Source organism: Scatophagus argus, chromosome 5 (genome assembly GCF_020382885.2).
Source record: "Scatophagus argus isolate fScaArg1 chromosome 5, fScaArg1.pri, whole genome shotgun sequence".
Taxonomy (NCBI): Eukaryota; Metazoa; Chordata; class Actinopteri; family Scatophagidae; genus Scatophagus; species Scatophagus argus.
The window spans coordinates 25,390,361-25,418,156 of NC_058497.1; the positions used below are offsets into that span (position 1 = coordinate 25,390,361).

The 27,796-nt window shown below is 47.4% G+C and overlaps 2 protein-coding genes across 9 annotated transcripts in view; both read left to right on the plus strand.

Annotated features, from left to right (window-relative positions):
* pak1 (p21 protein (Cdc42/Rac)-activated kinase 1) overlaps window positions 1-667 on the plus strand; it is a 35,723-nt gene extending 35,056 nt beyond the window's left edge. Inside the window, exon 15 of the mRNA XM_046388190.1 lies at window positions 1-667. This exon is cut by the window's left edge and continues 2,462 nt beyond it. The gene's annotated coding sequence lies outside the window, so the exon portion shown is untranslated.
* A 4,746-nt stretch (window positions 668-5,413) lies between these two features.
* gdpd4a (glycerophosphodiester phosphodiesterase domain containing 4a) lies at window positions 5,414-27,257 on the plus strand. 8 transcript variants are annotated; one of them, XM_046388185.1, is made up of 18 exons: window positions 5,414-5,618; window positions 16,305-16,521; window positions 17,272-17,377; window positions 17,902-18,005; window positions 18,130-18,223; window positions 18,334-18,393; window positions 18,487-18,585; window positions 18,725-18,818; window positions 20,494-20,639; window positions 20,744-20,826; window positions 21,687-21,837; window positions 22,110-22,328; window positions 22,674-22,831; window positions 24,107-24,254; window positions 24,866-24,948; window positions 25,236-25,326; window positions 25,648-25,727; window positions 26,313-27,165. In XM_046388185.1, the coding sequence occupies exons 2-17, from the start codon at window positions 16,460-16,462 to the stop codon at window positions 25,696-25,698; spliced, it is 1,749 nt and encodes a 582-aa protein (XP_046244141.1). In that variant the 5' UTR covers window positions 5,414-5,618; window positions 16,305-16,459; the 3' UTR covers window positions 25,699-25,727; window positions 26,313-27,165. The 8 variants fall into 8 exon arrangements, with proteins under 8 accessions (XP_046244141.1, XP_046244143.1, XP_046244144.1 ...); XM_046388187.1 differs by having other exon boundaries at window positions 27,027-27,164; XM_046388188.1 differs by having other exon boundaries at window positions 26,461-26,596.
* The last annotated feature ends 539 nt before the right edge of the window (window positions 27,258-27,796 follow it).

Below are 27,796 nucleotides of genomic sequence, written 5' to 3' on the forward strand. Positions count from 1 at the left end.
TCAGTGAATGGCTGCAGCACTACAAGAGGGAGAGGAACCGCCAAACGGAGGATTAAAACTGCCTCAAAGTGCTGCCGCTGTTTGTGTCCTGGTCTGGACCCCTGGCACAGAGCTGGACTTAAAGGACTATTCTGCGGTTTAATATTCGATTTCACTCTGGATGAACTCTGCCAGTAAACACTCGTGGGAGAGTGTCCTCGGATGTGTCGTGAAAATCCACAGGATGCTGCTTTACATCCTTTTTGACATATTATCAACAATATGTTGATAGTGTCATGTAGTGGGTGGGGTGGGATGGGGGCCCTTTGCAGGTCTGGACCCAGGGGCCTGTTGTCTCCTGATCCGTCCGTGACCTCCCCTTTCTGTTAGACTAAAATGTGGTGAGCGTCACATCCAGCCTCGACTGCTGACGACTTGATGATGCGTTACAAATTCTGCTGGACCCTCCAACAAGTCGAGTAATAATTTGAATGCAGTTCTTTTAGCAGCGTCAGGGGGGATTCAGAGTTGGTACAGTCCACAGGGGGACTTGGTTCAGTCCAGAATGAGACGGTCAGTGAAGTCTTCACTCCCCAGTGTATCAGAGCCATAATTTATCTGTTTGTAAGTCATTTGGATTATTTGAAACAACTCTGAGAAACGAATAAAACTGTACAAAAACTGAAAACGTGGTCTGCCTTTCTTCAAGTCCACCTTCTGCAGGTTCGCTGTGTTCTGTTTGCGCCAAATATTCTCTCAATGAATTCAAATCACTTGCTGCTGATGTGGCGACAGTCGTGCCCATCAGTGTCACTTCCTCTCAAATATGAAATCAAACTTCATGACTCGTAACCTTTCACCCCCCTCGTGCTGCCAACAGATCGAGTTGAGGCTGTCTGGAACACAAATGGAAACCCAACGTTCAAAATATTTCTTAAGTTCTTCCAGGAGACTGAGTCATGTTCATTTAGAAGAAGGACATTTCTCAAACTGTGACTGCCCTGTCTGATGATGACCAGATGAACCTTTACGTGCCGAGATGCTGCTGCGCCTGATTTCATCACAGTGAGACACGTTCAGTGTTTCCTTGTTTCTGAGCGTTTCTGCTGAACGTGTCCTCCTCTAAAGATCAGAGCGTAATCAGCCGAGTGAGCACGGCTCAATAATCACACCATTGTTTTCTGTAACATGATTTCCTAATACCGAGAGCCTTTCTGCGTGCAGTTACGTAAGCTGCTGTTCTGAGTCCCGGGCAGAAATGAGCTTAAAAGTGTCTGCTGGCCGCCTGCAGCTTTTCCATCTGCTTGTGAAATTAGATCCCACCTTTTCCCCTTCGCTCCTTCTGATTAAAGGCAGTAATTACTGGCCGCCCGCCTCCTCAGCTCCCCATTTCGACTGCAGGCTAACAGCGGATGAGTTTTTGTGGTGGAGGTGACACCTTTTTAAAAATAAGTAAAAACTTTATTATCATTTCCTCCTTTGACACTCGTCTGCTGCGTCTGCATCCCTTTGCGCTCTCATCTCACAGTCGCTCCTTCAGTCAGATCCTTTCAGTAATGATGGATGAAACTTTCCTTCTGGTTGTTGTCTGGTTTTTCGCAGTTTATTCCCTCAGTCATGCAGCCCACCCTCACCCCACCCTCACCTCACCCATCCGCTCTCCCCCATCTGCCTTCCTCCTCCTCATGTCTCTATCTGCACAGTCCGTCTGTGGCAGTAATCCTCCTTAAATCCTTCAGAAACACACACACACACACACTGCTGTCACCACCCAAGTGCTCAACTTCTGGACCTGCGAGACTCCACAGTCCAAAGTCCACAGAAGAGGACTCTGGGTACACGTCCAGAAGCCTGAAGGCTTGCCTACACGTGAACGATAAAGTTAAATGAGAAGTAATTGATTAAGTTGATGCTGTAATGTTAGCTACTTGTCATGACTTTCTAAATAGTAAAGTTACTTGCTTTGTTCCTCATGCAAACGTACGGTTTCCTCCCCCGATGGGTTTCCTCCCCCGATGGGTTTCCTCCCCCGATGGGTTTCACCTGGCGACAACCAGGAGCGCCAACATCAGCAAAAACCTCAGCCGTTTCACGACAAACTGCGACTTTCTTTAAGTTATCTTTTAAGCTGACATCTGGCTATCTGACTGTCACCTTAGGAAACCTCCTGTTGCCATGGAGACCGAGCTCTCGTTAACAAACTCTTAATTGTCCTGCAGAGACAGAAAGAGAAATCTTCCTCGCTGATTCCCTGCGCTCCGTCTTCTCTTCTGTCCCTCGTTCGTCCTGTCTCCAGTCTCATGTCTCCATTCTGTCTCCTTCACACGCGTCCTCCGGCGTTTCCTGTGGAGAGGAATGAGGCTGCTTTCTGCTGAGGCGGCAGAGGGGAGTGACGGAGTGTGACGCATCAGTGACAAGGACAAACAACAACAACAACAACAGAGGCCCGAAGTGAAAGGAAAACAAGATGTCCAAAAAGAGACGTGAAATTAGATTAAATCAGGAACGAATATTCGTTGTTCTCATGAAGAGGAGGAGTGGCTCATTCTGCCTCAGACCAAGTTATTTATGGGAAACTGTCCACATACATTTGGCCATTTAGTGCCCCATTGAAACCAAACACTGAATTTAAACTCTTGTCTTTGTCAGTTTAGACTGAAGTACATCCTGGACCCTCGGACAGCGAAGGCCAGACTGAACACAAAGGAGGTGACTGAACACCACCTGCTCCTGTGTGTGTGTGTGTGTGTGTGTGTGTGTATTGATTGATGCCCATTGGTGTTGCAGTGCCCCCCCCCCATTTGCTTGCTATTACATAACAACCTCCACTGCAGAGGAAGAGCACTGCAGAGGACTCACACACACACACACACACACTTTTCAGTCTCTACGCTTGTTTACATTTCAATCATCTAGTCAACACTTTGATTACTACAACATGACGAGCTCCATTTCTGTCTTGACTGGAGGAGGTCAGGGTCAGAGGGCGGCAGGATGTTCAGTCCAGCCTGAAAAATCCCTGATGTGGAAAGACTTCTGGTCAACAGCAGAGCGAAAACCCGCACGAGTCAGCGCGGCGTGAATACGAGGACACGGTGACACCCAGAAACCTGAAGGTAACGCGACTTGCACTCAGCTTCAGAGGCGTCAGGCAGACGAGTGAAGGACGGTGAGGCCCTCGCAGGTCAGCTGACGAGTTAAACGTTCCTTCGTATCCGCAAACTTCTCAGACGGCGTGTGATCAATCTGCGCCGCGACGCTCGAACGCCCAAGTGAAGTCGCAAACAAGCAAAGCCTCAGAGCCACCAAACAGGTCCACCTGCTGCCAGCTTTGGCACCTCGGTCAAGGATCCAGGCAAGCTGAGCTGATCCCAAGTGAAACCTGCACAGGCTCCTCACTCCTGCCGGTCTGTGGTCTGTCTGTGGGAAGAGGAGGGAGACGAGAGGGAGACGGGAGGGAGACGGGAGGGAGACAGGAGGGAGACAGGAGGGAGACGGGAGGGAGATGGGAGGGAGACGGGAGGGAGACAGGAGGGAGGCAGGAGGGAGATGGGAGGGAGACAGGAGGGAGACAGGAGAGAGGCGGGAGGGAGATGGGAGGGAGATGGGAGGGAGACGGGAGGGAGGCTGGAGGGAGACGGGAGGGAGACGGGAGGGAGACAGGAGGGAGGCGGGAGGGAGATGGGAGGGAGACAGGAGGGAGATGGGAGAGAGGCGGGAGGGAGACAGGGAGCGTGCAGAGAATAATAAACATCAGCAGTGGAGATTTGATCTTCCACCTGAGCTCGTGGATGAAGGAGACTGGGGCGTGTGGCGAGGCTCAGAGAAGTTTTCAGGCCGCCTCCTCCTGTTTCTCCTGTCAACAAAGCATGAAGTCTCATTTCACGTGAAGGGCTCGACAGCCAGAGGCGGACGGCGTTTGACGACACGCTGACTCTGCTGTCACGGGTTCGCGGACTACAGTAGGGTTAGATGCTTTAGTGTGTCCAGCAGCTCTTCGCCCAGTGAACAGATGTCTTTTAATGGCCGTCATCACTCATGCACTGTAATAAAGCTGTGTGTGTGTGTGTGTGTGTGTGTGTGTGTGTGTGTGTGTGTGGGGTGTCACCTCCTTACAGCTGCCGATGTAATGGCTCTGTTACCGTAGCGACCCAGGCCTTGTTGACCAGATTCAGCGCATTATGATTAAAGGTGCGCCGAGTCGTCATGGCAACGCTCTACGTAGGAGTTGCATAAGCAGAGTGGGGACCCCAGTGACTGTGTGTGTGTGTGTGTGTGTGCGTGTGTGTGTGTGTGTGTGTGTGCAGTGCAAACGCTCCTGACCCGAAGCTAAAGGAGGTTTTATTGTTCTGTCACTTTCTTTACTTCTTCTTTCTTGAGAAACTTGCAGCCTTCGTGTCTTCAGGGAAACTGAACAGACTGGGAGCTGGTTTCCCCACCGAGGCCTGACTCACTTCTTCAGCAGTACGTGTACCATTTCCCATAGTGCTGAGCACTTGGAGGACAGTTTCTGTCCACGGTGGCTTCAGATGTTTGCCTGATGTTTGCCTTCTCTTCAGCACGATGGACCTACGTGACACGTCGTGCATCTGAAAAGTCAGCAGCCATGTCTCCTTCCAGAAGTCACGAGCGGGTCAGTCCAGACGATCCACACAGCTCGCCGTGAGCAGCTTCAGCTCAGTGTTGTTTGAAGGCTGCTGCTGCAGATGTTTGCTTCAGTCCCGTCACAACCTGCTCTGCATCGCGTTCACGCCCCCTTCAGCAAAGCTTTGAGTTGCCCGTACGTGGAGTTCGTGAGGGGTGATTGAAATTCAGATCAGGCCCGGCTGTGGTTACGTAAGAACAAGCGCAGCCTGACATTTCTGAGCGTTTGGAAACGGGACTGAAGCAGCTGCACTCATGTAAAACACAGACGCTCGGCCCGCTGAATGATTCATCACACACAACTTTGTTGTTCTGTCTGCGACTGGCTGCTGTTTCCACGCTGAGGGTCTGTGGTTACGTAACAGACAGACAGACAGACAGACAGACAGACTTACATGTTTACCTGCAGGTTAACTTTGCTGTGTTTCACTCTGTGTTGTGACGCACTCAGAAACGTGTTGTTCACGTGCTTAAGATGGAGCTCAGCCTGACTGTGTGTGCAACATATTTTCTGTTAACCTGGTAACTAACCTCGATTGTTTTAATCTGTGGAGTCTAAACATGATCAGATAAAACTTACTGTGCGTTAAGGCTGGTAAGACTTGGACCAGATGGACACTGAGAGACACTGGACACAAACACAACAGAAATCCCTTCCTCTCGACGCACTCATGACAGTTGTCTCAGTCGAGGGGGGGTGACGTGAGCAACAGGTTGGCTCAAGCCCCTCGCGGATGCCTCCTCGTGCATGCCCGCAGTCCCCCTCCCCGCCCCTCCCACTCCTCCTCCTCCTCCTCCTCCTCCTCACCCAGCCGGAGCGCGTGCTGGTCCTGTACCTCCCCGTGCTGTCCTCACACAGAAAGCAACACGCAGAGCTCGAGACGCCGCACTGCCGCACGAGACGACTGCAGCGCAGGGGCTCGCGCCTCCCGAACGCAGTTCAAAAACTACCGGCTGATGAACGGACAGCAGGGCGGCGAACGGGCGTCCTTCAGGTAAGAAAATGTCGCTCTTCGCTGTGTGTCGTCAGCACGAGGAGGACCTTTAACACGTGAACTGTGAAAACCAGGTCGCGTTGAGTGGACTGAGCAAAACGTCGTGTGCTTTGAAGGGTAACTCAGTCAGCGCGTTAGCATCACTCAGGCTGGAGGTCCGTTAGCGTCTTTAGGTTACAGCCAGCCGCTGACCAGGGCCGACACGGAGCTGGCTTCGTCCCTCCCTTCACACTCCGCTTTACCTGACTTTATTTAGCCTTTTCGTTGACATATTGTCAGCCTTCTGCCTGTTTTAGAGCGGTGACCTGTGCATTTCACGTCTTAGGTTACTTTTTGATTCAAGTTGCTGGCAGTTAACGTCGTTCGCCCAAACTACTGCAGAAGGTGAGTTGGACTTCACCGAGCTGGAGTGAAACGCTGAAGCCACAGAAGCTCGGTTATGACTTTAAGTGTTTTATATTTGCGTTTGTTTGCGTCGTCGCATCAGTATAAGGACCGTAAGTGGAGTGCAGTCACACGAGGTGCCTTTCGTTATGAGCTTATCACGCTGTTTGTGTGTTGTATCGGGACTTCCTCTGGACAAAACACCTTCCGCAGGTGGTGTTGTGATTGACTGCATTCCCTGCGGCTGTTTGGTTGAACTGAACGGCGAGTCCCGTTTGTGTCACTAGCGGTCAACGCATCACACACTGACAGAATCTCACGTGGAAGGACATCAGACGCACATTTCCGCATCGATCACTCGGCCAAGGTCACTTCACAGACCGCAGGCACAAATCAGGTGAAGATCTGAGTCCCAGCTTGACTCTCGGCTGCGTCACTTTGTTGAGGCGTGTTGACGGACAGGTGACATCATTAGACGGTCTTCTCTGCTGGTGTGTGTGTGTGTGTGTGTGACGCCAACGCCAAACCCGAGTTAAAGTGGAAGTGACGCCTGATCAGAAAGGTGCTGTGCTGACGACGTCAGACTGCAGCCTGTGGACTTCACGTTGCACTCAGGATTCAAAAACACCTGGAGAAAGTCAGGACAGTGTGACAGGCAGGTAGGCCGGGTCAGGTCTGAAGTCTGATGCCCCTGTGGTCTGCCTGGATGGCTGGTACGCTGCTGCTCTTATACTGGCTGGAGGCTCTAAAAACACAGTCTCTTATGTACCACGTTCCTCTGACTCTTACTGACATGCTGCTGTTTCAGTGACATGTAACTTCTTACATGAAAAACTGGACATTTAGACATGATGGTTTTTCCTTTGTCCAACTGCCCCAGTACTGCTATGTGTGATATGGCAGGTGTGTGAAGTTCTTCTTTCTTGAGAAACTTGCAGCTTGTCAGTGTTGTTACCTTCGTGTCTTCAGGGAAACTGAACAGACTGGGAGCTGGTTTCCCCACCGAGGCCTGACTCACTTCTTCAGCAGTATGTGTACCATTTCCCATAATGCTGAGCACTTGGAGGACAGTTTCTGTCCACTTTGGCTTCAAATTTGAGCCTGAGAGGAGCAGTTCAGCCCATGTAGCTTTGGAGATATCAGCTGTACAGATGTTTGCCTGATGTTTGCCTTCTCTTCAGCACGATGGACCTACATGACACGTCATACATCTGAAAAGTCAGCAGCATTATTAGGCTATGAGTTAGTCTTGGATTTCTGAGTGTTTTGAAGCTTCTTGTGCCACACTCTTCAGATTTCACTGGCGAACTCCTCGCAGTAAGCGATGAGCGTCGTCGGCTTTGCGTGTTTACATCCCAATGGGATGATGTGTGGAGCGCAGCAGTCAGCTGCACACCTGGAGCACACGTCATTCAAACACTGAGTCACAGCGGAGAGGCCGACCGCGTCACGGTGCAACAGCTCCTCTGCAGCTCTGATCAGGCATCAGGACCTGATCTCTGATTCACAGAAACCGGCGCAGACTCTCTGCTGAGGCTCCCCGTCTTTCTGTGTGACGTCAGGGGTGTCCTGATGTGCAGTAATCCACATGAGGATTCTGTGAGGTAAACTATCAGTCTGCAGGTTGGGCCTTTACTCACATTGTTCCTGAAGTCTGCCTTCTTTTCCCCCATAAGAAGTCCTGAGATTTTCGTTTGCATCCTTTATTTTTGCTCCCCACTCGAGCTGAACCCAAATGAAATATTTCCAAGACAAGTGAGAAACTGCAGATGATTTGACTGACGGCTGGCGGTTCAGATCGTCGGCCTTTAAGAGCATCCTTGTTACGTCAGCATCATCTTCCTCCTAACTAAAATCACTTGGTTTGATTGGTTTTGTGTTGTCAGAAACTGTTTCTGAAAATCAGTTGCAGTTTTGTTGTGTTCAAACTAAAAACGTTTCTCGAGGAATGTTGTTGTTGTTGTTGTTGTTTGGCTGAAGTTGCACAGCTTTGGTTTGTGGTTTTACTTAGTTTGGCTTCTGTCTGAGCAGCTTGAGTTGATTGTTCTGCCTAAAGGCGTCCTGAATTCTTCTTCCCGGGATGTGGGGAATCGGTTCTTCCTCCGTCCAGGCCGTGCCGGCTGTCTGAGCCTCCAGCTACACGACTGCAAAGGTTAATAGTGTGTTTCCTGTGTTTATTGTGATTTGTTTGTCCCAGAAGACAGTTAGCAAGAAACAAAAGTAAACAAATGTTAATCGCCTCATGAATTACAGTTGGAATAAAAAGTTCTCTGAATTCTCATGTTCATTGTTTTCATTAGTTTCTTACTAGACCTTATTTAATTTTTCTGTACAAGTTAATTAGATGAGTTTATTGCAGTGAATGAATATTCCCTGAGGCGCTATCCCAGACTAGCAGTAAAAAGCAATTAAACCGTCCTCTGATGTGGGTTATTTCCTTTGCGCTGAGGCTGTGATGATGACGTGTAACGAGCAGTGAATGAATAAATCAATATGTTGGTTAGCTTATCATTAATCTGCCATGACTCATTAACATCATCGCTGATACAGGCTTCTTCATAATCTGTGTGTGTGTGTGTGTGTGAGAGACGAGGACATGCTGCTCCTGGGTGATAAATATTTAGCTTTGGGTTGAGTTGTGTGTGTGTGTGTGTGTCAGTCAGTGCTGTGAGAAGCTGGCAAAAACTCAGTGCAGAACGTCTGGATTAGATTGTTGATGACTTTCATGTCCAGTTTGTGTCCTGGTGGTGATTCTTCAGCTCCTCTGCCCGACTGACAGTTAATCACAGGCAAGTCTGCAGTACCCTGAGTTACATTCAGGGCCAGGGGTTCAGAAGGATCACTGCCAACACTGTATTGTTGTTAGAATATCAGCATAACTGTGAGTGATTATGTTAGGAAGCTGAAACTTTGTGATTGTTGCGGAGGAATGATTGGAGCTGCGGCCTGGTGTGGACTACAAACTGGACACAAATTTTTTCAATAAGAAATTTAGTGGCTCGTGCAGACTGGGTTAAGATATTGCATACATTTCTCTACATATGCACAGTGCTGAGGTACTTGTACTTGAGTACTGACCTTATGATCGGCTTGGTCGATCGTCAGTCGACAATAAAGAGCCGACTGCACGTCAAAACATGGACACGTCACTTGCTGGGCAGTTGTTGTTGTTGCAGGTGGTGTGATGTGATTGGATGGGGAGTTAACACACAGAGGGCCCCTTTGTTTCATGTGTACCGTCACCCCTGATCTCCATCAGTCTCTGCAGAAATCTGTCTGTCCATCTGTCATCTGCACATTCAGCAGCAAAACCTTTCTGCTCAGATGATCCCACACACTGACACTGTAGAGCCCCCAGCATTCGGTATTCAGCCCCCTGAATGGAGGCAGGCTCACACAGAGTCCAGGATCTGCTGCTGGGCTGCACTTTGCTGCCACACTAACTCATTGTTTTCTTTACATCTACAGCGGCTTCTGTCACTTCACATGCAAAACAACAAAGCTGACAATCCCTCAGTCTTATTTATCCATTTCAGTCCCACTCTCACATATTTCTGTGTCGGCGCTGACCAGCATCACGTTCATGCAGCTAATATCCATTCCCAAGAGGATCGTTAAACTTTAATTTGATCTTGTGCATGATCGCATTGTGAAACCACAGTCGTGCGGCTCCGCGGGAGCAGCAGTGCCTGGTCTATAGGGCACTCCACAAAGTCTCTGGGGATTCAAAACCGGGTCCTGCACTAACAAGCTGCTGGCTGTCGAACAGCATCGTGTTCTTCACAGCTCACGTCTTCTGTCAGCTGCTGCCAAGTCAGTCTTGTTTGCTCAATTTACTCCGTGTTGTTTCCATATTGTTATTTTGCTGAAATGACTGCAGTCGGAGTGAGACTAAAGATTGATAAACACATTAGACGTGGTTATAACATTACTCACCTAGAAACACACGACACACACACACACACACACATACACATTTGCTCTCAAGCTTTATGTCTCTATTTGTATTTTCACGTGTTGGGCTGAGTTGTATTTTCAAAACAAGCTGGTAATTCATGTTGTTCACGTTATTTGTGTATGTATGAACGTGTGTGTCGCTGTCTGACACTTGTATTATGAGCTTGTATTATGTTGTAAGTGTTCATTTTGAGTCAACTACGTGGAAATAACAAAGTCCTTATTTATGTAATGAGAACCCAAAATGGCCACTTTAATGGTTTCAGAAGAACGTGTGGGAGTACTTCAGTCTGGCTCTGCTTTAGACTCCCAGCTCCCTGAAAGAGAACAGTCCATGTGGACATGCACCATATTTCCAGTTGCACTCAGACACATTTGGTTATAATTTAATTCTTGGTGGGGACTCGAGGCAGTCGGAGGTCCTGTCAGATGTAATGGAGCCGAGCAGGCAAGTGAAACATGACGGATTGCACACCTCTTCTCTGCCTCGGTTCCCCGCATCACCCACAAATGAAGAGGTAAGACATCTCGTCTGCAGCTCCTGTGACGGATTGATACGCGGCTAACGCGCTTCAGACCCAGCCTGCGCAGCTGTCATGGTGTGGCTGCAGGTGGAAAACAAAGTACGATCTGGGACGTCCAGGTGGCAGCTTGGATTTTTGTGTGTTTTGATCAAATCCTAATTGACTTGTTGCGGGTTTGTGATTAGTCCAGACTGCTGTTGGTGCATTGCAGTTTTTGAACTGCTAGGTGGGCTGTCTGAAGCCCCAAAGCTGCTTACATGTTAAAATATCAGCTGACACTTAGGATCAACATTCAGCATCACAAAAAAAAGAAAAACCTTTTAAGTAGTGATAAATCAGGCTTGGTGAAAGACTGAATGGTCCTTTCCTTCATGATGAATTTCCCTCAACTGCTGCAGTCAGCCGGTTTGTTAATCCGCTGTGTGATGCTGCATGTGAGTGTGTGTTAGAGAGAGAATGATGGAGATAATGAACCTCAGTGCTCTGTTTAACCCGACGGTGCTGTTTGAGTCTTCCAGCAGGCCTCCACCTCGCTGATGCTGTGGAGATTAGACAGACTCACCTGTGCAAACAGAGCAGCACATCTGATGGTTTCAGTGTCCGTGTCTCACCTGGCTCATGCCGGACTACCTGCAGAGAAAATCTAATGTGTGCCCCTTCCTTACAGTTTGACACTGATCAGTAGGTGGATCGATGGACTAATAGACTGATCAGTTGTTGTACTGAGTATCACAACCCCAATGAGTTCCTTTTTGTATCTGACCTAAATGCTGTCCTTGAGTCCTTGATCTCAGCTGAGGGGAAAAGCAGACCTTGTTCACTTTTTCAACAGTCTGTCCTTTTGGAAAACTGGAACAAGGCTTTTGGAAACTAGAGCACCTTTATCTTGTTTTCCTGGGTCAGCAGCAGAAAGTTTAGGCCTGCGTTATGTGTCCTTGTTGTAACCATTATCAACCAGTTTTCTGCCAGTGATTATTTTGCTGGCTGTTGTTGTGGATGAAGACATAATGTTCCCTCTGTGGGACTTGAACATGGACAGCTGATAGACGGCAGCTGATGCAAGGCCCAAACCTTCTGGGTAAAACTTAAACACAAGAGTTTGTTTGGCACATGTGAGTAATAGACGGTCTCATAGCACCTGTACCTGGTGAACATCGCGTACCTGGACGATACATGGAAGTGAACCCGGTGCTGGTGTCAGCTGGTATTCACTTGAATTAAAATGCTCTTGATTGAAATATGAAACATTGAGGTCATTGAGAGAGGACGCGTAGTGCAGGAGGTGTCCCTTTAATCCCTGCACGTTACACAGGAAATAAAGCCTGAGAGGCACAGGAGATGTTGTCAAGGGCGTCACAATGACAGCCTTACCACCATGACTTCATGTACTTGGATGTGTGTGTGTGCTCTGTTTGGAGAGACACACACAGACGGGGCCCCCCAGAAGGAGGCACATAAGGCTGTGCTGCACCAGAGGACGTCTGCACTGCACAGGCGGCAGGCCACACGGTGGGAGGGGTGAAGCGAGGGACGACTGTCCATAAGTTAATCCGTCGTGGACGGTGTCTCTCCCTTGGATGGGTGAAAAAATAAATCTAAAAAATGCTGAAACGGGTTGCCAAATGTGCTTTGGCTTTGGGCAATATAACTGGCATGCAGATCAAAACGCAGCCACCACTGACTTTAAAATAGATGATTGGTCTTTTGTGAAATATAACTCAGAGTTCAGACAACAAGAGGGACATACTGAGACAGTGAGACAAAGTGAGCAAACTGACAGATGAGATGCTTCAGGATCTGTGAGACCCACAGCTTAGCTGATCACAGTCGGTCGATGGTCAGTTTTTGGTTTCCTTCAGTTTATCAGTGTAATTCTGTAACTAACAATCACTTTCATTGTTGATTAATCTGCTGATTTTTTTCTCACGCAGTCAGCCTATAAACTGTCAGAACATTGTGGAAAGCACTCGTCAGTTTCCGAGAGCCCAAAGTGATGTTGGAAACAACAGTCCGAGACCCAAAACCTTGGCTTAGCAGGGGATCCTCACATTTAGGAAACTGGAAGCAGCAAATGTGTGACATTTTTGCTTGGACAATGAATGAAACGATTATCAGTCATCAAAGCAGTTGGCTGTTAATGTTCTTTCGATCAGCGAATTGATTGGTTGACCACTGGTTGCAGCGCTGCAGTATTGAGAGAAAGGAAACCTTCAGAGGTTTGAGGAGCTGCTCGACCAGCAGAGTCCAGTGCAGCCTGAGAGGATGCTGCACATCCTGTCGTGCCTGATTTTTGTCATCCTTTGATGATCGGACGTACATTATGTCACTCAGAGCATCCACAGCAGTACATACGTGTGTGTGTGTGTGTGTGTGTACTGTATGTATATCTGCAAAACATCGACTCAATATATCCGTTAACTGATGGCAGTTTAACAGCTGAGTGTGGACTGTGTTTTCAGAAGAGCTGAGCAGTTTTCAGGCTTGTGTTAAAATCCTGGTGTAGACTAATTGTTTTAGCTGAACATTTGATGAATGTTCCTCATGAATCCCCCCACAGAGCCTGGGGGCTGACCTCAGCTGACTTTGCCTCTCTTTGTAAAGTGCTGGCCGGTTAAGGTGCTCTCCACTCATGAAGTTTGATGTCAGACTGCTATTTAAGTAGTGGCTGGTGTCCAAAGGCAGAGAGAAAGATGGACACTGACAGATGGACAGGAGGGAGGAAAAGCAGGTTAAGGCTATTAGTCCAGAGAGACAAAAATACTGAACGGACTCTGCGTTTTAAGCATCTTGTCTGCCTTCTTGTTTTCTTGTCTCTGTGCTGTCTTTGTCTGTGTCCTCCCTTCATGGACAGCAGGGGTTTTGAAATGCACTCTCCTTTTACCTCAGCAGCTCAGGGAGTCCTTGAAGTGTGTCACGTCTGACCCACTTGGAGTCCAGACCTGCAGTTTATAAAGCAGTGAAAGTGAAAAGGTACACTAGTGTACTACTCTCATTATCTACCACATGTGGTCTGGCAGGCGGCGGCTTGAGAGGTACTTGAGTTTAGTGCTGAAACATATTGAAGACGGAAAGTGACTGCAGGGTGAAGGTTTTTAAAGTAGCTACAGCCACTATCACCATACACTGTGGAGACCAAACTGACGTCACTTTCAGAGCTGAGATAACTAAAATTCATAAAACATTCATTTAGCATTGTTTTTTATGTAACATTAAGGGGCGTTTCTGTTCTGGGTCCTGTTTTTACATATGTTGTTGTGTAAATGAGTTTTGGAAGTGGTCCAGTAGGTCACCTCAGCTGTCAGCCGCAACACGCCTGCAGCATAATCCTTCAATCCAACTCTGACCTTCATAGTTTTATCCACTAAAAGTGTTTTTTAGCCCCTCACGCTCTGAGTGGCTGACAGCCTCACAGAAAGGATTCCTACAGAGATCTTTTTGTTAAAAGTCCTCTTTCTAAGCAGAAATGTGAGTCAGATTTGGGGAGGGGAGTTCAGAGGCTACATAGAGGCCCTGCCAACAATCTGGATGAGGGTCGCTCAGGTCATCTACTGGACCAGTTTCCTAACTTGTGCTAAGTATGAATTATTTACACGCCACCGTGTAAACACAGGAGCCAGGTTTAAAACTAAAAGAATGTGTAATTGCTGCTGGGATTTTTGTAACTTTTGTGGTTTGTGTAGCAGCCTGAGCTGACCTCAGAGGCCTCGTCCTGTTTTAAATCACCTCGTCTGTACCTGTGGTGACAGCTGCACCTGCTCAGAGACAACACAGCAGCTAAACAAGCTCTCTCTTCGGTCACCTTTGAATGTCCCATCAGGATGGGCTCTACTTGCTAACGGCTCAGAAGGAGCAGGTGGACGATACATGGAAGTGAACTGTTCCTTCATATTGACAAAGCATAAATATATAGATTAAACAAATTAAATAAATGAAATGAAATGAAGGCTATTGTTCCAAAATTATCCACCATTTTTAACTTGTCGCAAAACATTTTGAGCAGAAACATTTAGTCGTTTCTTTTTTAACACAATATTCCTGCAGTAAAGCTTATTCTCTTCTATTCACTTTTCAAGCGAACATGCCAAAGACCGGTTCCCGCCTCTTACATGTGAAGTCTTCATGCTTTGTAACTTCATAGTAAATGGACGGTCTTTAAAAAGCTTGAAAAGCTGTATTCTGTGAGTGTGTGGGGTGTACATCAGTGTGTGTCACCCTGCACAGTGGCACTGCTGCAGTGCATCAGAGCTGTGATGACTCTCATGTTCTCACTGTCGTTTTGTCAGTCTCTGTGTTGTTAGTCCATCTGCTTCTTCCTGTGCCTCCCCTCATCCGTCACAGCAGTCATAATAACAGATCTGATGTCACAGTTGCCATGGCAGCTGCGTGATGACTCGACTCGTCGAATGGGCCTGGTCGTCTGGTGCCGACTTCAGTCGCAGAGACAAAACAGAGCGAAACTGTAGAGAAATTAATTGTGCAGAATATATTAGAATGGAATTCAGTGATATGAATTACACAGCATAGACCAGAATTAAATACAAGTAGAGTTTGTTATATACCAGAACAGGACCTAATGTTACTGATCAGGCTGTTGGTATTTTTCACGTCATATTTAGACAAGCTGTTTGCGGTTAAAGAGCTCTGTAATGTGCAGCTGTTAGCGATGAGAGTGCACTGAGTGCAAACAAACGTGTGGGGAGTTTCCACAATCTGCATTATCCTGCCAACACTCCTCTCCCGCCTTAGTGGCAGCATTGTTGCTGTTTATTAATATGTTTTGGGGGGTTTTTTCAGACAAAGAAAGGTGCTAACTACCATCGCGAAACTTATTATCTCTGACTGGCTCAAATCCCGTCTCACACAGTTAAATAACATCAGTGTTGCAAAACATTTCCACCATCACTAATCCTCTTTTCTGTATTGAATCAAACATCCTGTGTCTGAACCAGTTCACACTCTGGCCAGCAGAGTATTTCTGATTGTGTGTTAAGCTGTTAAGCTGACTTCTCTGTTCGTAACCCAGGCGCTCTGTCCTGAGCTGTCGCTGGACCGGCATTAAGCAGATTCAGGCCACCTATCTGGGTCTGGAGCACATCAGGATCATCTTTAATAGAACTCGGTCTGCTCTGAGGCCTGGGAGAAAGTTAGAATTTCAATTTAGAAAGAAAAATAATTAATCGTTTAGTCCGTCAACTCAATTCAGTTGGCAAAGGTTGTTGTTCGGTCACACTGAGTAGAAGATCCAAAAATTATCATGAAGTGTGAGAATAGAATACATCTTAAATCTTATTTTTGGTGAAATATTAAATGTCTATACAAATGACTATGTGTGGCAGTGACCAATAAAGATGTGATCGGTATGACGATTTGTTATTTTATCTGCTTTAAAAGATGGTGAATTGAAATGAGGAGGCTTGCACTACAGCAACACTTCTAACATGAGGAACAGACACACTTCGTGTAGCGTCGTGAGGGGTGTGATGTCACAAACCAGGTGCTGTCACAGGTAGAGCTCCAACGAGTGACAAGTGTAACTGATTCAGCAGCCACCTATTTTCTCATTTTGTTGATAAAGTGTCAGATAATCTCAAATGGTTATCACGAACAAACAGCCTGTACAGCACAGGTAACTGTGTCATAGATCATATGAGATAACGGTTGGTCAGTTTGTGTATCTGTGAGAGAATCTGGATATTCTGGGTTAGTTTAAGTAGGCCACAGGAGACACACACACACACACACACACACACGGAGTCCTGCTGAGTGTGCTTTTCCTATAAATACATTTTGAATTGATTCAAACTTTGTTCTCTCCCTCTAGGTGAAAGGAGTGAGGTGGCCAACAGTCCTGCCTTTCTTTTTTCCTCTCTTCCTCTCTCTCTCTCCTGTCCCTTTTTCATCCTCCTTCTCTCTCCCTCTCTCCGCCTCCTTCCCTCCCTCCTCTCCTCTCTGTGATGCCGGGCTGTGGGTGACTGTATGCCCGTGACCAGACTGAAGCTGGGGAAGCTAAAGGTGGTGCGGCGGCAGCTGCTGCAAAGGTACAGAACGACGTCCATCAGCACTGCACCTCAGTGTGAGGACGGTTTACAGAGCTTTCTCCATAAAGCTTCTGAAAGGCAACGGTCGTAATGAATGTCTTTGCACATTTTATTGGTTGCTGTGGAAACTGTTTTAGTAACTATAGAGATCAGCCATCATTTTTTTTAATGCATTTGATGCAGCACTCATGTAAGTGAATGTTATTTAAAATGAACTGCTATTAGTGCCAGTCAGCTGTCACGAAATAAAACAGATTTACAGGCATCACTAATGGAGTCTAGCAAGGTTTTAAGATCTTCTGCTACCAACCCAACACAGTGTAGTTAAGAATAATTTCATTTCTTTTAAAGCATCAGAAAATGACATCGCAAAATCAGAAACCCATCAGCAATGTCTCTTTCCAAACCACATCCTGGTTACTCAGGATGATCTACAAAGCCTGAATGCATCGGCCAAAGGACTGCTGTATGAAACACTGTGGTGGGTTGAGTTTGTTTCAAAATCAAATGTGATTATTGAATCTGAACCCTTTGGGACCTCACACAGACAGTTAAAGATAAATAAAACTCAAAGATACAACTGTGGTCAGGACGTTTTACTGAGTGAGAAGACAGAAGTGCAGCCTAATTAATGTTGACAGCCGAAGCATCTTAGGTCAAACACAAATACTCCCATCAGTGATGCCGAAAAGTGAAAGTAAAGGTTCGACATGAGATTCTTTAGCCTTAATTCCTGACTCACTGCAACAGGTATGAACACCAGCCGTTTGTCTCCTGCCTGGCTGGCCTCTATGGTTGCCAATGGAGACGATACCAAAGAGCCCGGGCGCAGCCGGGAGAGTGTTGCTGCAGCAAGGTAAACACACACACACACACACACACACAAACACACAGCATCATCATCAAGCAGTGATTTTGTTCAGTGTTGCTGATGGTGCAGAGTGTTGGTTCGCCAGCCAGATTTCCTCCATCCAGCCTGCTGACTCCAACAGTCAGTTTGTGCTTTTCTCTGAAAAATATCAGCACATATACACTCTGTCAGCTTGTATCTCAATACACTGCTTCCACGTACGCTCGCTAATATGATCAGCTTCCTCTGTATCTGCCAACCCTCTGGCCCACTCCGGCCAATTCTGCCTCCAAGTTGTCCTCCAAAGTCATGGGGCCAGCATTAAGACTCTGCAGGCGTGGGATGCAGTGGGGCCTGACGCAGTGACTGGTGTTGTTGGATGATGTATTTTCTCTGAGATTACTGCAGTAACCAAGTTTGGAAGGTGGGGGTGGTCTGTGGGATGAAAAGGGGACAAAACGTACGATTGATTTGATTAGAAAGATGGAATAGTTAATCCTTCACACCGTGTGTGTGTGTGTGTGTTACAGGTGGAGTGCGGCACCTTTGGCCTCCTGATCCTCACCTTCTTCCTCAGTTTTTTATTCCTCTATTTCTGGAGTGAAGCTCAGAACGACTACAACGACTTTGACTGGTGGGTTACACGGAGAACATGCTGTGCATGCAAGCTGCCGTGTGTTCTCATCATGATGAGGTCATTTGTTTCACTGTAACAATAAATGAATGCATGAATGCATAATTGAACCTCAACTCTTCAGGTTTAACTTCGGGACTCTGGGGTTCTGGTTTCCCTGGTCTCTGGTCCTGCTGGTTGTTGCAGCTGCTCTCTTCACATACATCGCCCTGCTGCTGGTACGCACACTGACATGATTTCAGCCTGTCTAGAGGCGAATACCTTGTGTGGGAGTTGTCTGAAGAAGCTTCGTGCAGCTGTACTCAGTAAATGTGTGTGCGTTGTTCAGGTGCTGGCGGTGTGCCTGCTGTCTGAGGGTCAGAGGCTGTACCTTCACTGGAGCCACAAGGTGATCCACTCTCTGAGAATACATAAACGCAGACACTGACAGACACTGCGTTGTAGTTTTGCCGTCATTCTCATCCTCCTGTGTTTGTGTCAGACCGGCATCGTGGTGACCTTGGCGTTCTCAGTCACAGCCACCGCCATCCTGTCCGATCTCTGGAGCAAAGAATGGAAGACTCTCCTCCTTTCCCTGCAGGTTCGTCAGTCCCGTCACACCACACAGCTGATACTGAGCTTCATGCAAACAGGAATTTGGGTTTCATGTTTGAGTGAAATCTTTGAGACTGTGCTGACATTTTGACTTTTTTTTTTTTTTTTTTTTTAAACCTCGACAGGTGACGGCACCTTTCCTCCATGTGGCTGCAGTCGCACTTATGGTGATTCTCTCCTGGCCAATAGCGTTGCACTTCTTCCGCATGAACAAGAGAGGTAAACGGCCTGATGGGTGTTGATGTTTGTGAGCTTTGAAGCCAACACTAGAAGGAATTCGGGACCTTGCGTCTCTGTGCGATCCACAACTGCTGAGACCAGACAGTCTCACAGACTCCGGCTTCACTTTTGTTCAGCTGGAGACATGTCGGCCATCTTTGTTTATGTCAGTGATCCAGATCCCAGAGCAAACAGGTTAGCCAGGCCCGTTCAGGACCCTTTGTACATCAGAGTACTTGCTGTTTGGAAATGTTTGGGGAAAGAGAGACAGAAGAACAGAAGCGTAATGATGAGCACAGCCGACCACTCGTTGACTTCACAGCAGTGACTGGAGGAATGAAAGAGCTGAAGGACCTTGTTGAAATGACATATTGGCTGATTGCTGGCTCACGCTGAAGCGTTTTGGCTCTAAACTCTTCAGCTGTAGTAGGACTTGGCTGCCCGACCTGTCGGGAGTAAAGCTATTCTCACATCAAACATACCCCCCAGCAACGTGACGCACTCGTCTGGCATGGATTACACAGCTGTGGTTTTCCCTGCCATCTTTCTCTCTTAACAGAAGATTAATGTCTCATTTTCCTACTCTCGTCTGTCTTCTGTCATTCACTCGCTTTTTTTGTTGTCTCCTTCATTTTGCTGTTCTTTCTTACTCGTTGTGCCTCTCCCTCTGCCGTCTGTTTGGGTCACTCTGTGTTGCCTCTCCACTCAGTGGCTTTCCCCCCTGTACCTCTCTCTCTTTGGTCTCCATGGGTACTGTCCCCTGTTGCCATGGGGATTTAGCGGGCAGAGTGATGCTGAGTCATGTCGGGGGTCTGTCCTGGTAGGAGATGAGGGAGAGTGAGACTTACAGAAGCCCAGAATGTGGTGTAGCTGTCCCCCCTGTTGTAAAGCACCCACTCAGACCTGGATGTTAAGAGCTGATGGGTTGGTCTTAGAGAAGTTGTGGTTTACAGATGAAGCACAGCTTTTCTGTCTGGAGTTGTTCTTTACACCTGTGGTTGAATAAATCAAATATATTTCTGCGTGTTTTCCATATTAAAACCAGTGTGTGACTGAAACTGTGTATCTTATGGACGAACTAAATGTTTGTAGTTGTTCAGCACCACTTTAAATTATGTGAATAATCCCAGTATTTTTGTTCAGGCTACATCAATGAAAGACATATTTTACATATGTTCTGCCTGTTGTCCACAGGGCTGCTGTTCAGTGCCAGATGTTGATCCCATCAGCACAGATTTGCTGTATATAATCCTTAATAACTTCCAATTCCTACACCAGTTCGCTCCGATAGCCCTTAACAGGCATGTAATTAGAGACTTGAAGTTGTACCTGTTGGTTTTTGGTAGGGATCAGCTGATACTGAGAGCTGATATCTGGAACTGATACACAGGCAGTGAAAATTAAAATCTGTTTGTTCTTTAATGTGGTGAAACGTTACTAAAGACACACAGTAAATGAACAATGATATGATAAACCTTGCTTCACCTCCACCTGTGGGATCACTTTGGGAACTGTTCTCCAGGCTTCCCTTTGGCTTTTCCCACTCCAGACTTACTGAGTTTTATTGCTCGTGACTTCAGACATCTTGTGTTGAGAGATTAAAAAAAGATGAGTGAGTGTGATTTAAACGAGTGTACATCCTGGTACATCTTCTGTGCTGTTGCTCCATATTCAGTGCGTCAGGCGGCTGTCCTGGGTCTCTACCTGTCCGTGCTGTTCTCTCTCTACCTGGTCCCCCTGGGGATGTACTCACCCTGCATTAAAGAGGCAGGAACGCTGGGACCCGCCCCGACGCTCATCGGACACAGAGGAGCTCCGATGGTAAGACCGGACTGAACCGTCACAGCTGGATCTGTCTCGATTCTGTTCAAAGTGTCTTGGTTGCCCTAATATTTTAGTGTGTGTGTGTGTGTGTGTGTGTGTAGCTGGCTCCAGAGAATACTGTGATGTCATTTGAGAAGGCGGTGGAGGCTGGAGGAGAAGGGCTGGAGACCGACGTCACCATCAGGTATTAACGGCTTCTACCTGGGTGTGTGTGTGAGTGTGTGAGTGCACAAAGCGTATTCTTGTTACGCTATTAAAATGTAAAGGTATTTAAGTGTATTATACTGTACATACCATGACCTGATACCACTTGATTGGTTGATTTATTCTGTCTTTGATTTACATTTTTTGTTCTACAGATCACGACAAGCTAAAGAGCTAAAAGTTAGCTAACCGTTTTTTAGTAAACTCAGATTACAGGAGCTTGAACTTCTGTTATTGAAATCCATGTGGGCTGTGATGCTGAATGTGCTTTGATTAGAAACTGCTTGACTAATGAAACAAATTGGTAAAATATACTTTCAGAAAATCTCTTGTGATTCAACAAATGTGACAGAGTTTAATAACACGAGAGATCACAGTATGTTTTATTGCTGCTAAAATCCTTGAAGCTGTTTGTACAGATCGGATGCTAGCGTGCTACCCCCTCAGTGCTAAGGTGATTACTATGATGCTAATCCAGTTAGCCGCTAGCCCTCAGCCAGTGGATTAGCATGCTGTTTTACCGCCTTCACACAGGTGGATTGGCAACATGACATGACTCCTCATTAGCAGGTCAGCTAACCCCATGCTGCTGGTGACCCCAGTGAGCCTGCTGCTTACTGTGTGTAAGAATGACGTGTGTGTGTGTGTGTGTGTGTGTGTGTGTACATAACTGAACTGCTGTGATTAATTCAGCTGACAGGCTCGCTGAGATGGCTTGTGTGATTTTACTTTGGCTGCAGGTGTTATGATGAGTGAGCAGAGCTTCATTTCCTCCTTTTCCTTCTCCCGGTTCTCCTCGCTTTTCATTGGTCTTCACTTGATATTTTCATCTCTCTGTAGTTATGATGGGGTTCCCTTCCTGATGCACGACTCCACTCTGAGGAGAACAACTAACGTTGCTGAGGTTTTCCCCAATCGAACACACCAGGATGCCTCCATGTTCACCTGGTCAGAGCTACAGCAGCTGAATGCTGGAGACTGGTTCTTATCGGTGAGACTATCACACACACACTCAAAAGCACACGTTTTATTCTTTTTATGTGTGAAAGTCACACCGGAAGTACAATGAGAAACATTAAAACTGGTTTGAAAACATGGCTTCTTCACCCTGAGGTAACGCTCAAGTCATCTGATTTGTTTTCAGTGCTTCCTCTGGATACCGCTGGACATCAGCCTAATTTTTACTGTGAATCATTTTTCAAATCTATTTTTTCCGTTTTCCATGACTGAGCAGAATGAGTGAACACACACACTCTGTTGCAGAGGGACCCGTTTGGCACTGTGTCTTCCCTGTCTGAGGCAGACTGCTCCCGGGCCCGGAACCAGTCTGTTCCCTCACTGGCCCAGTTCCTGGAGGTTGCAGCCCGTAGCGGCAGACTGGTGCTGTTTGACCTGCGCAGGCCACCGTACGAACATCCCTACAGCCAGTTCTACATCAACCTCACTCTGCAGGTGGTGCAGGCCCACATCAACTCCTCACAGGTAATTTCATAGGTTGGATGTTAACAAAATGTTTTCATTTCTGGACTTGGATCACACTGAGTGATTCATCGACATTAAAGAGTGAATAAAGGATCTTTGGCTGACGACAGACAAGCCTGACAGCAGCCAAGTTTGGTTTTGGCCCGTCATCAGTTTGCACAGGAATTAACAGTAATATGAGCTGCTGCTGGTGACCTTTGTCATTCGAACCATCTAAATACGAGAAGCTGACAGCTGACACCAGTGCTTTCACATCCTTTTTCACGTTCACACGCTGCAGCACTACACAGTGGAGTATGTCAGGATTAGAGTTCGGTCAGCTTTATCGTGTGTGTGTGTGTGTAGGTGCTGTGGCTGCCATCTGAGGACAGGGAGCTGGTCCAGGCTGTGGATCCAGACCTGCAGCAGACCTCTGGAGTGAAGGCTTCCATTCAGGAACTCACCGACAGCCACATCACCAGACTGAACCTGCACTACAGCACCATGTCACAGCAACAGATCAGGTGCACGCACACACACACACACACACACACACACACACACACACACACACACACACGATGACACCTGCAGGACACAAACAGTATTTTAGGAATAATAAGAAAAAGATTACTGAGTGCTGCATGCATGCAACAACAATTTAAGCACAATTTGCAGTGAACAACAGATTTTAACCAAAAAATACTCAGAATACCCTGAAATGAGTTTTACCCAATCTCACACATAAGTCACAATGTGTTTTCCTGTTGCAAATCAAATGGTCATCACACAAAGGCCCACTGGCAGTGAACACCAACCAGGCGCTGTGAAGGCTTGTTCAGTGGAGGAGAGAACAGTTTGAGTGACAGGAAGGAGGAGGTACAGACAGGTTGGAGGTGGGAGTGTGGGAGTGGGAGAACAGTCTGGAAGGAAAAGGCCCAGAAAGATGGCTGACTTTCTAACACGTCTCACACAGTCTGCTGAAGTTCCCTGCTGAGTCATCTCCTCTGTCTCGGTGACATGGCAGCTTTGATGACAGTGAGTTAGTCACCAGCTAGAGATGCTTCGCTGGATGAATCACGCTGAGACGTGGCGTGGAAGCCTTTGTCTTCGAGCTGTGATCTGAAGGCATCGTGTGTGGGACAGTCACAGTGTGGTGGTTCTTCCATAGTGTAACAGTGTGGTGATGCAAACATCAAGCACACACAACAATACTGAGCTAACAGCTTGTCTGCAGTCTGGAGCGAGTCGTGCACACGTCAGCAAGTCCACCACAGTGAGGCATATGAATTTTAAATATGGACGCCATGTTTGCGTTGCACCTGGCTTGCGTTCGCCATTGGGCCTTTCCTCTTCAGAGTGACCGCAGCGACTGAAGGAAGAGTTTAGGTGCTCTCTGATTGGCTGTTGGAGACGGAGACGTTCTTTAACTGCTGATAAAGCAGGGAGCTGCTACTCCTCACTGTTTCAACAACTTTTTGATCAGAACAAAGTGAAAGAATAACAAGATTATGCAGCTCCAGACTGTAAAATGCAGCGCTTTGGTCTCTGATGCTCATCGTAGTAGAGACTCAGCGTCTCTCTCTGTTCTGTCTTATCCTGTCTGTTTGTCTGTCTGTGTAATGTAAAGCAAAGCCGTAACACACGAGCTGTAGGGAAGCTGTGCCTTGTTTTCCTGCTGCTTTCTGTACCTTTGGTCACTACATTTTGTGCTCTCGCTTCACAGTGAGAGATCACTGGATCACACTCAGAAGCCATGTTTGTCTCTAACACAATGCCCCCCTCCTCTCTCTCTACAGAAAGTACCAGTCAGAGAACATCAGTACTAACCTGTATGTCATCAGCCAGCCGTGGCTCTACACTCTGGCCTGGTGCGCCGGAGCCCAGTCCGTAACCACCAACTCCATCCACATCCTGTCTGGCATCGACAAGCCGCTCTTCCTCATGGTGAGCAGATTCGTTGAAAAGGTTTTCGAAGAACCAGCTGCTTCCTCGTCATTCTCTTCTGAGTTTCAGTTGTGTTGTAAGACTCTGATATGAGGCCCATAATCACAGAGAATCTAACCAGTGATTCATCTGGAAATGAGCAGGAACACAGAGGCTGAGAAAGGCTGAGAGAAACCCTCACAGAACGTTTCAGAAACGTTCACAGCGCCTGCAGCACTTCAGACAACGCTTTGGTGGCACATGAACAGTAAACTAAACGCTGCATTAACAACATCATGTTTATTAAGCAAAGCAGTAATCAGATCTGCAGCTGCACAGATGCTGACATTATTACAGATGTGTTTGTATGTGATGTTGTGGCATCAGGACAGCCTTTTCAGACTGGAGGAGGTTCTCCTCAGCAGGTGTTGTGGGTGTTTGAAGATCGAGCTCGTTACCTTTTGGTTACATAAACGCTCTCTCTCACCACCCACATGTCTGCGAGCTGTCAGCTGGGTTTGATTACATTTTTAACAGGAACATTCCAGTAAATAAAATAATGACGTTCCTGCTCTCGTCTGACGGTCGTCTGTTTCAGCAGATCTAATCGTCCCTCCTGTCTGTCTGTCCAGACTCCAGAGGAATATAGTTTGATGTGGATTCTGACTGATGCCGTGTCGGCCTTCCTCATCGCTGCAGTTTTCCTATTCCACTGGTGCGTACACACACACACACACACACACACACACACACACACACACACACACACGTCTCCTGCTAACTGTACCGTCATGTGAGATGTTGCTGTGGCCATGTGAAGTCTGGTCTCGATCAGCGTAAGCAGGTGAACCCTCACACAGAGAGACACGACGACACAAAGTGCTGAGACGTGCTGATCTATTTTCTCGTAGAGAAACTTCCTCTTCCTGAAGTCCTGTCTTCGCTCAGCTGGGATTCAGGATTTTTGGTTATTACAAAAACACGTCTCCTGCTTTATCTCAGGACAGGAAGTTATTACAGAACCATCGTGTTCACAACGGCCATACACACCTTTGCCTTCCAGTGTGGTGGGAGGACTTTTTGGAGAGCTCAGGTGTGAATGTCACAGGTCACAGAGGTTCAGCCAATGAGGCCCTGCAACACACACACACACACACCACCTGTGCTTTCATTTTCACCTGAGTTTGTTGTTCAGCAACATCTCTTTCATCATCAGCCCCTCTCTTCTCTCTTTTCATACCTGGGCTTTAGTCTCTCTTCACCTGGAGACACACACACACACGCACACACACACATCATCATCAAAGCGGTTACAGTGCTGCATCTGTTGGTCTCGGAGCACTTTGGTGAACAGATAACACCTGGTTGTTCTCTGCTGCTCTGATCGTGCTGTGTGTGTGTGTGTGTGTCACAGGTGGAGAGAGAGAGGCCTTCCCTTCTGGTCCGGCAGCCGTCAGACTCATGAGAACGGACCCTACAGCAAGTTCAGGACGGGTATGAGGACATTTTCTCCACTCCGGGTTGAGGCTTGTGTTTGTGGCTCCATGTTGTCTGAATCCTGGTCTCCGTCTGCAGACCTTAGCTCAGTCTACTGCCACACGGGGTCTTTGCTGAGATGCCAGAGATCAGTTTGTCTTTTCTCACTGCTGCATTTTGTTTGTCGTCACATACAAAACAAGATTTTTCTTTTTTTTTCATGAGCAAAAGCCGAAGCTTCAGGTTGAATATCGTAACTTCTGAGTGAGCAAACAGACTGTGGGAACGATCTGACGCTGTGGGAAAGTCATGTTTGCCGCTGAGTTACGTCCCTGCTGACGAGTGCAGTGAAGCTTCGGCTTCGGTGCAGCAGCTGCTCAGTAAATGAGGAGAAAACTTTTCAACAGATTGGAAGTGTTGAACAGAAATCTTGTTTCTGCCACCGCTGACAGCCGGACTCAAAGGCGTCCCTTTGCTAACCCTGACCCGCACTCAGCAAACACTCTAGTTTGGACCAGCGCAGACGGGACTTTGTCTTCTGATTATCATGTTTGCATGCAGTCATCTCCTCTGTGTGTATGTGTGTGTGTGTGTGTGTGTCAGACTCGTCAGAGGTGATCTGTGTTCGCTGGAGCCCCCTGCACTCTGACCCCCCTGCTGGAGCCCTGGTCTCCCTCCCTTTGGTCTTCACCCCGTGACCCCGTGCATGTATGAACCCTGTTTGAAGTGCACGCGTCTGTGTTTCCTGTAGACAAGCGACAGCAGGACTGTAAAAGAAACGCGAGGACACGTTCCTCTCAGAGTCACTGTGGATCCAGAGGTCCAGAGTTGGCCCTGAAGCCGTCTGCTCAGGTGCAGCTGACTGACAGCATCTTACCTGACTGACGTACAAGACAAAGTGTACTCAAACAGCTGCGAGACGAGACGAGACATCCAGTGACAGACGAAGCCTTGAGACGAGTCCTTCCTGCGTCATTTGTGCGCTTGCATCATGAAGCAAACTCTGCAGTTTGCGTGTTGCTTCTATTTTGTGTCATGTTTGCATTTTTACACGCACGAACTCACCCACAATGCACAGCTCCTTTAGCTTCATGTCATGCATGTTTTGAACATCCTGTGCAAACTTCTGCTAAATTCATGGGACTTTGTCTTCACATACTTTGTTAGTTGTTGTGTGTGTATTCTAAGCCTCAAGAAAAATCCATGACTTGACCAGGTGTGGACTGGCACACCTGGTTGTATAAATCCCGCCCCTCTGTGTTACCCACAAAGCTTCCTCACAAAGTGTAAAGTCTAAACTGTTGGACCTTTTTGCAGAGCTGAGTGATGTGTGGTCCATCTCCAGCGTCAACGTCCGGCCTGACCTACGGAGCATGCCCAGTTCACCCAGCAACCCTCACCTGCCCACCATCACAGAGGAGTGATGGGGGGAGGGAGAGACAGACGGAGAGAGAGACAGAGGGAGAGACAGACAGACGGACGGCCAGAGAGACAGAAGAAGAACGGGTGGACACAAAGACAGACAGATAGACGGACAGAGGGAGAGACAGATGGACGGGTGGACACAGAGGGAGAAACAGATGGACAGACAGACAGACGGACGGCCAGAGAGACAGAAGAAGAACGGGTGGACACAAAGACAGACAGACGGACAGAGGGAGAGACAGATGGACGGGTGGACACAGAGGGAGAAACAGACAGACGGATGGACAGAGAGACAGACAGAAGGAAGGACAGAGAGACGGGACGAATGGACGGACACAGAGACAGCAGGAGAGACAGACAGACGGATGGACAAATACAGAGACAGACGGACAGAGGGTGAGACAGATGGATGGGCAGACAGAGAGACAGAGGGAGAGACAGACAGAAGGATGGACAGAGAGACAGATGGACGGACACAGAGACAGACGGACAGGAAGGCACAGATGGGAGATGGAAGTCGTACTTTGTGTGTGTGTTAAAGCACCTGAAAACTTTGTTCTCAGTCTGAATTATTTCCCATAACATTAAATATTAAATAAGCAACAATCAGTTCAGATTGGACAGTCGTGAACAAGCTGTGAGAAAAGCCCAGAGAATGTGTC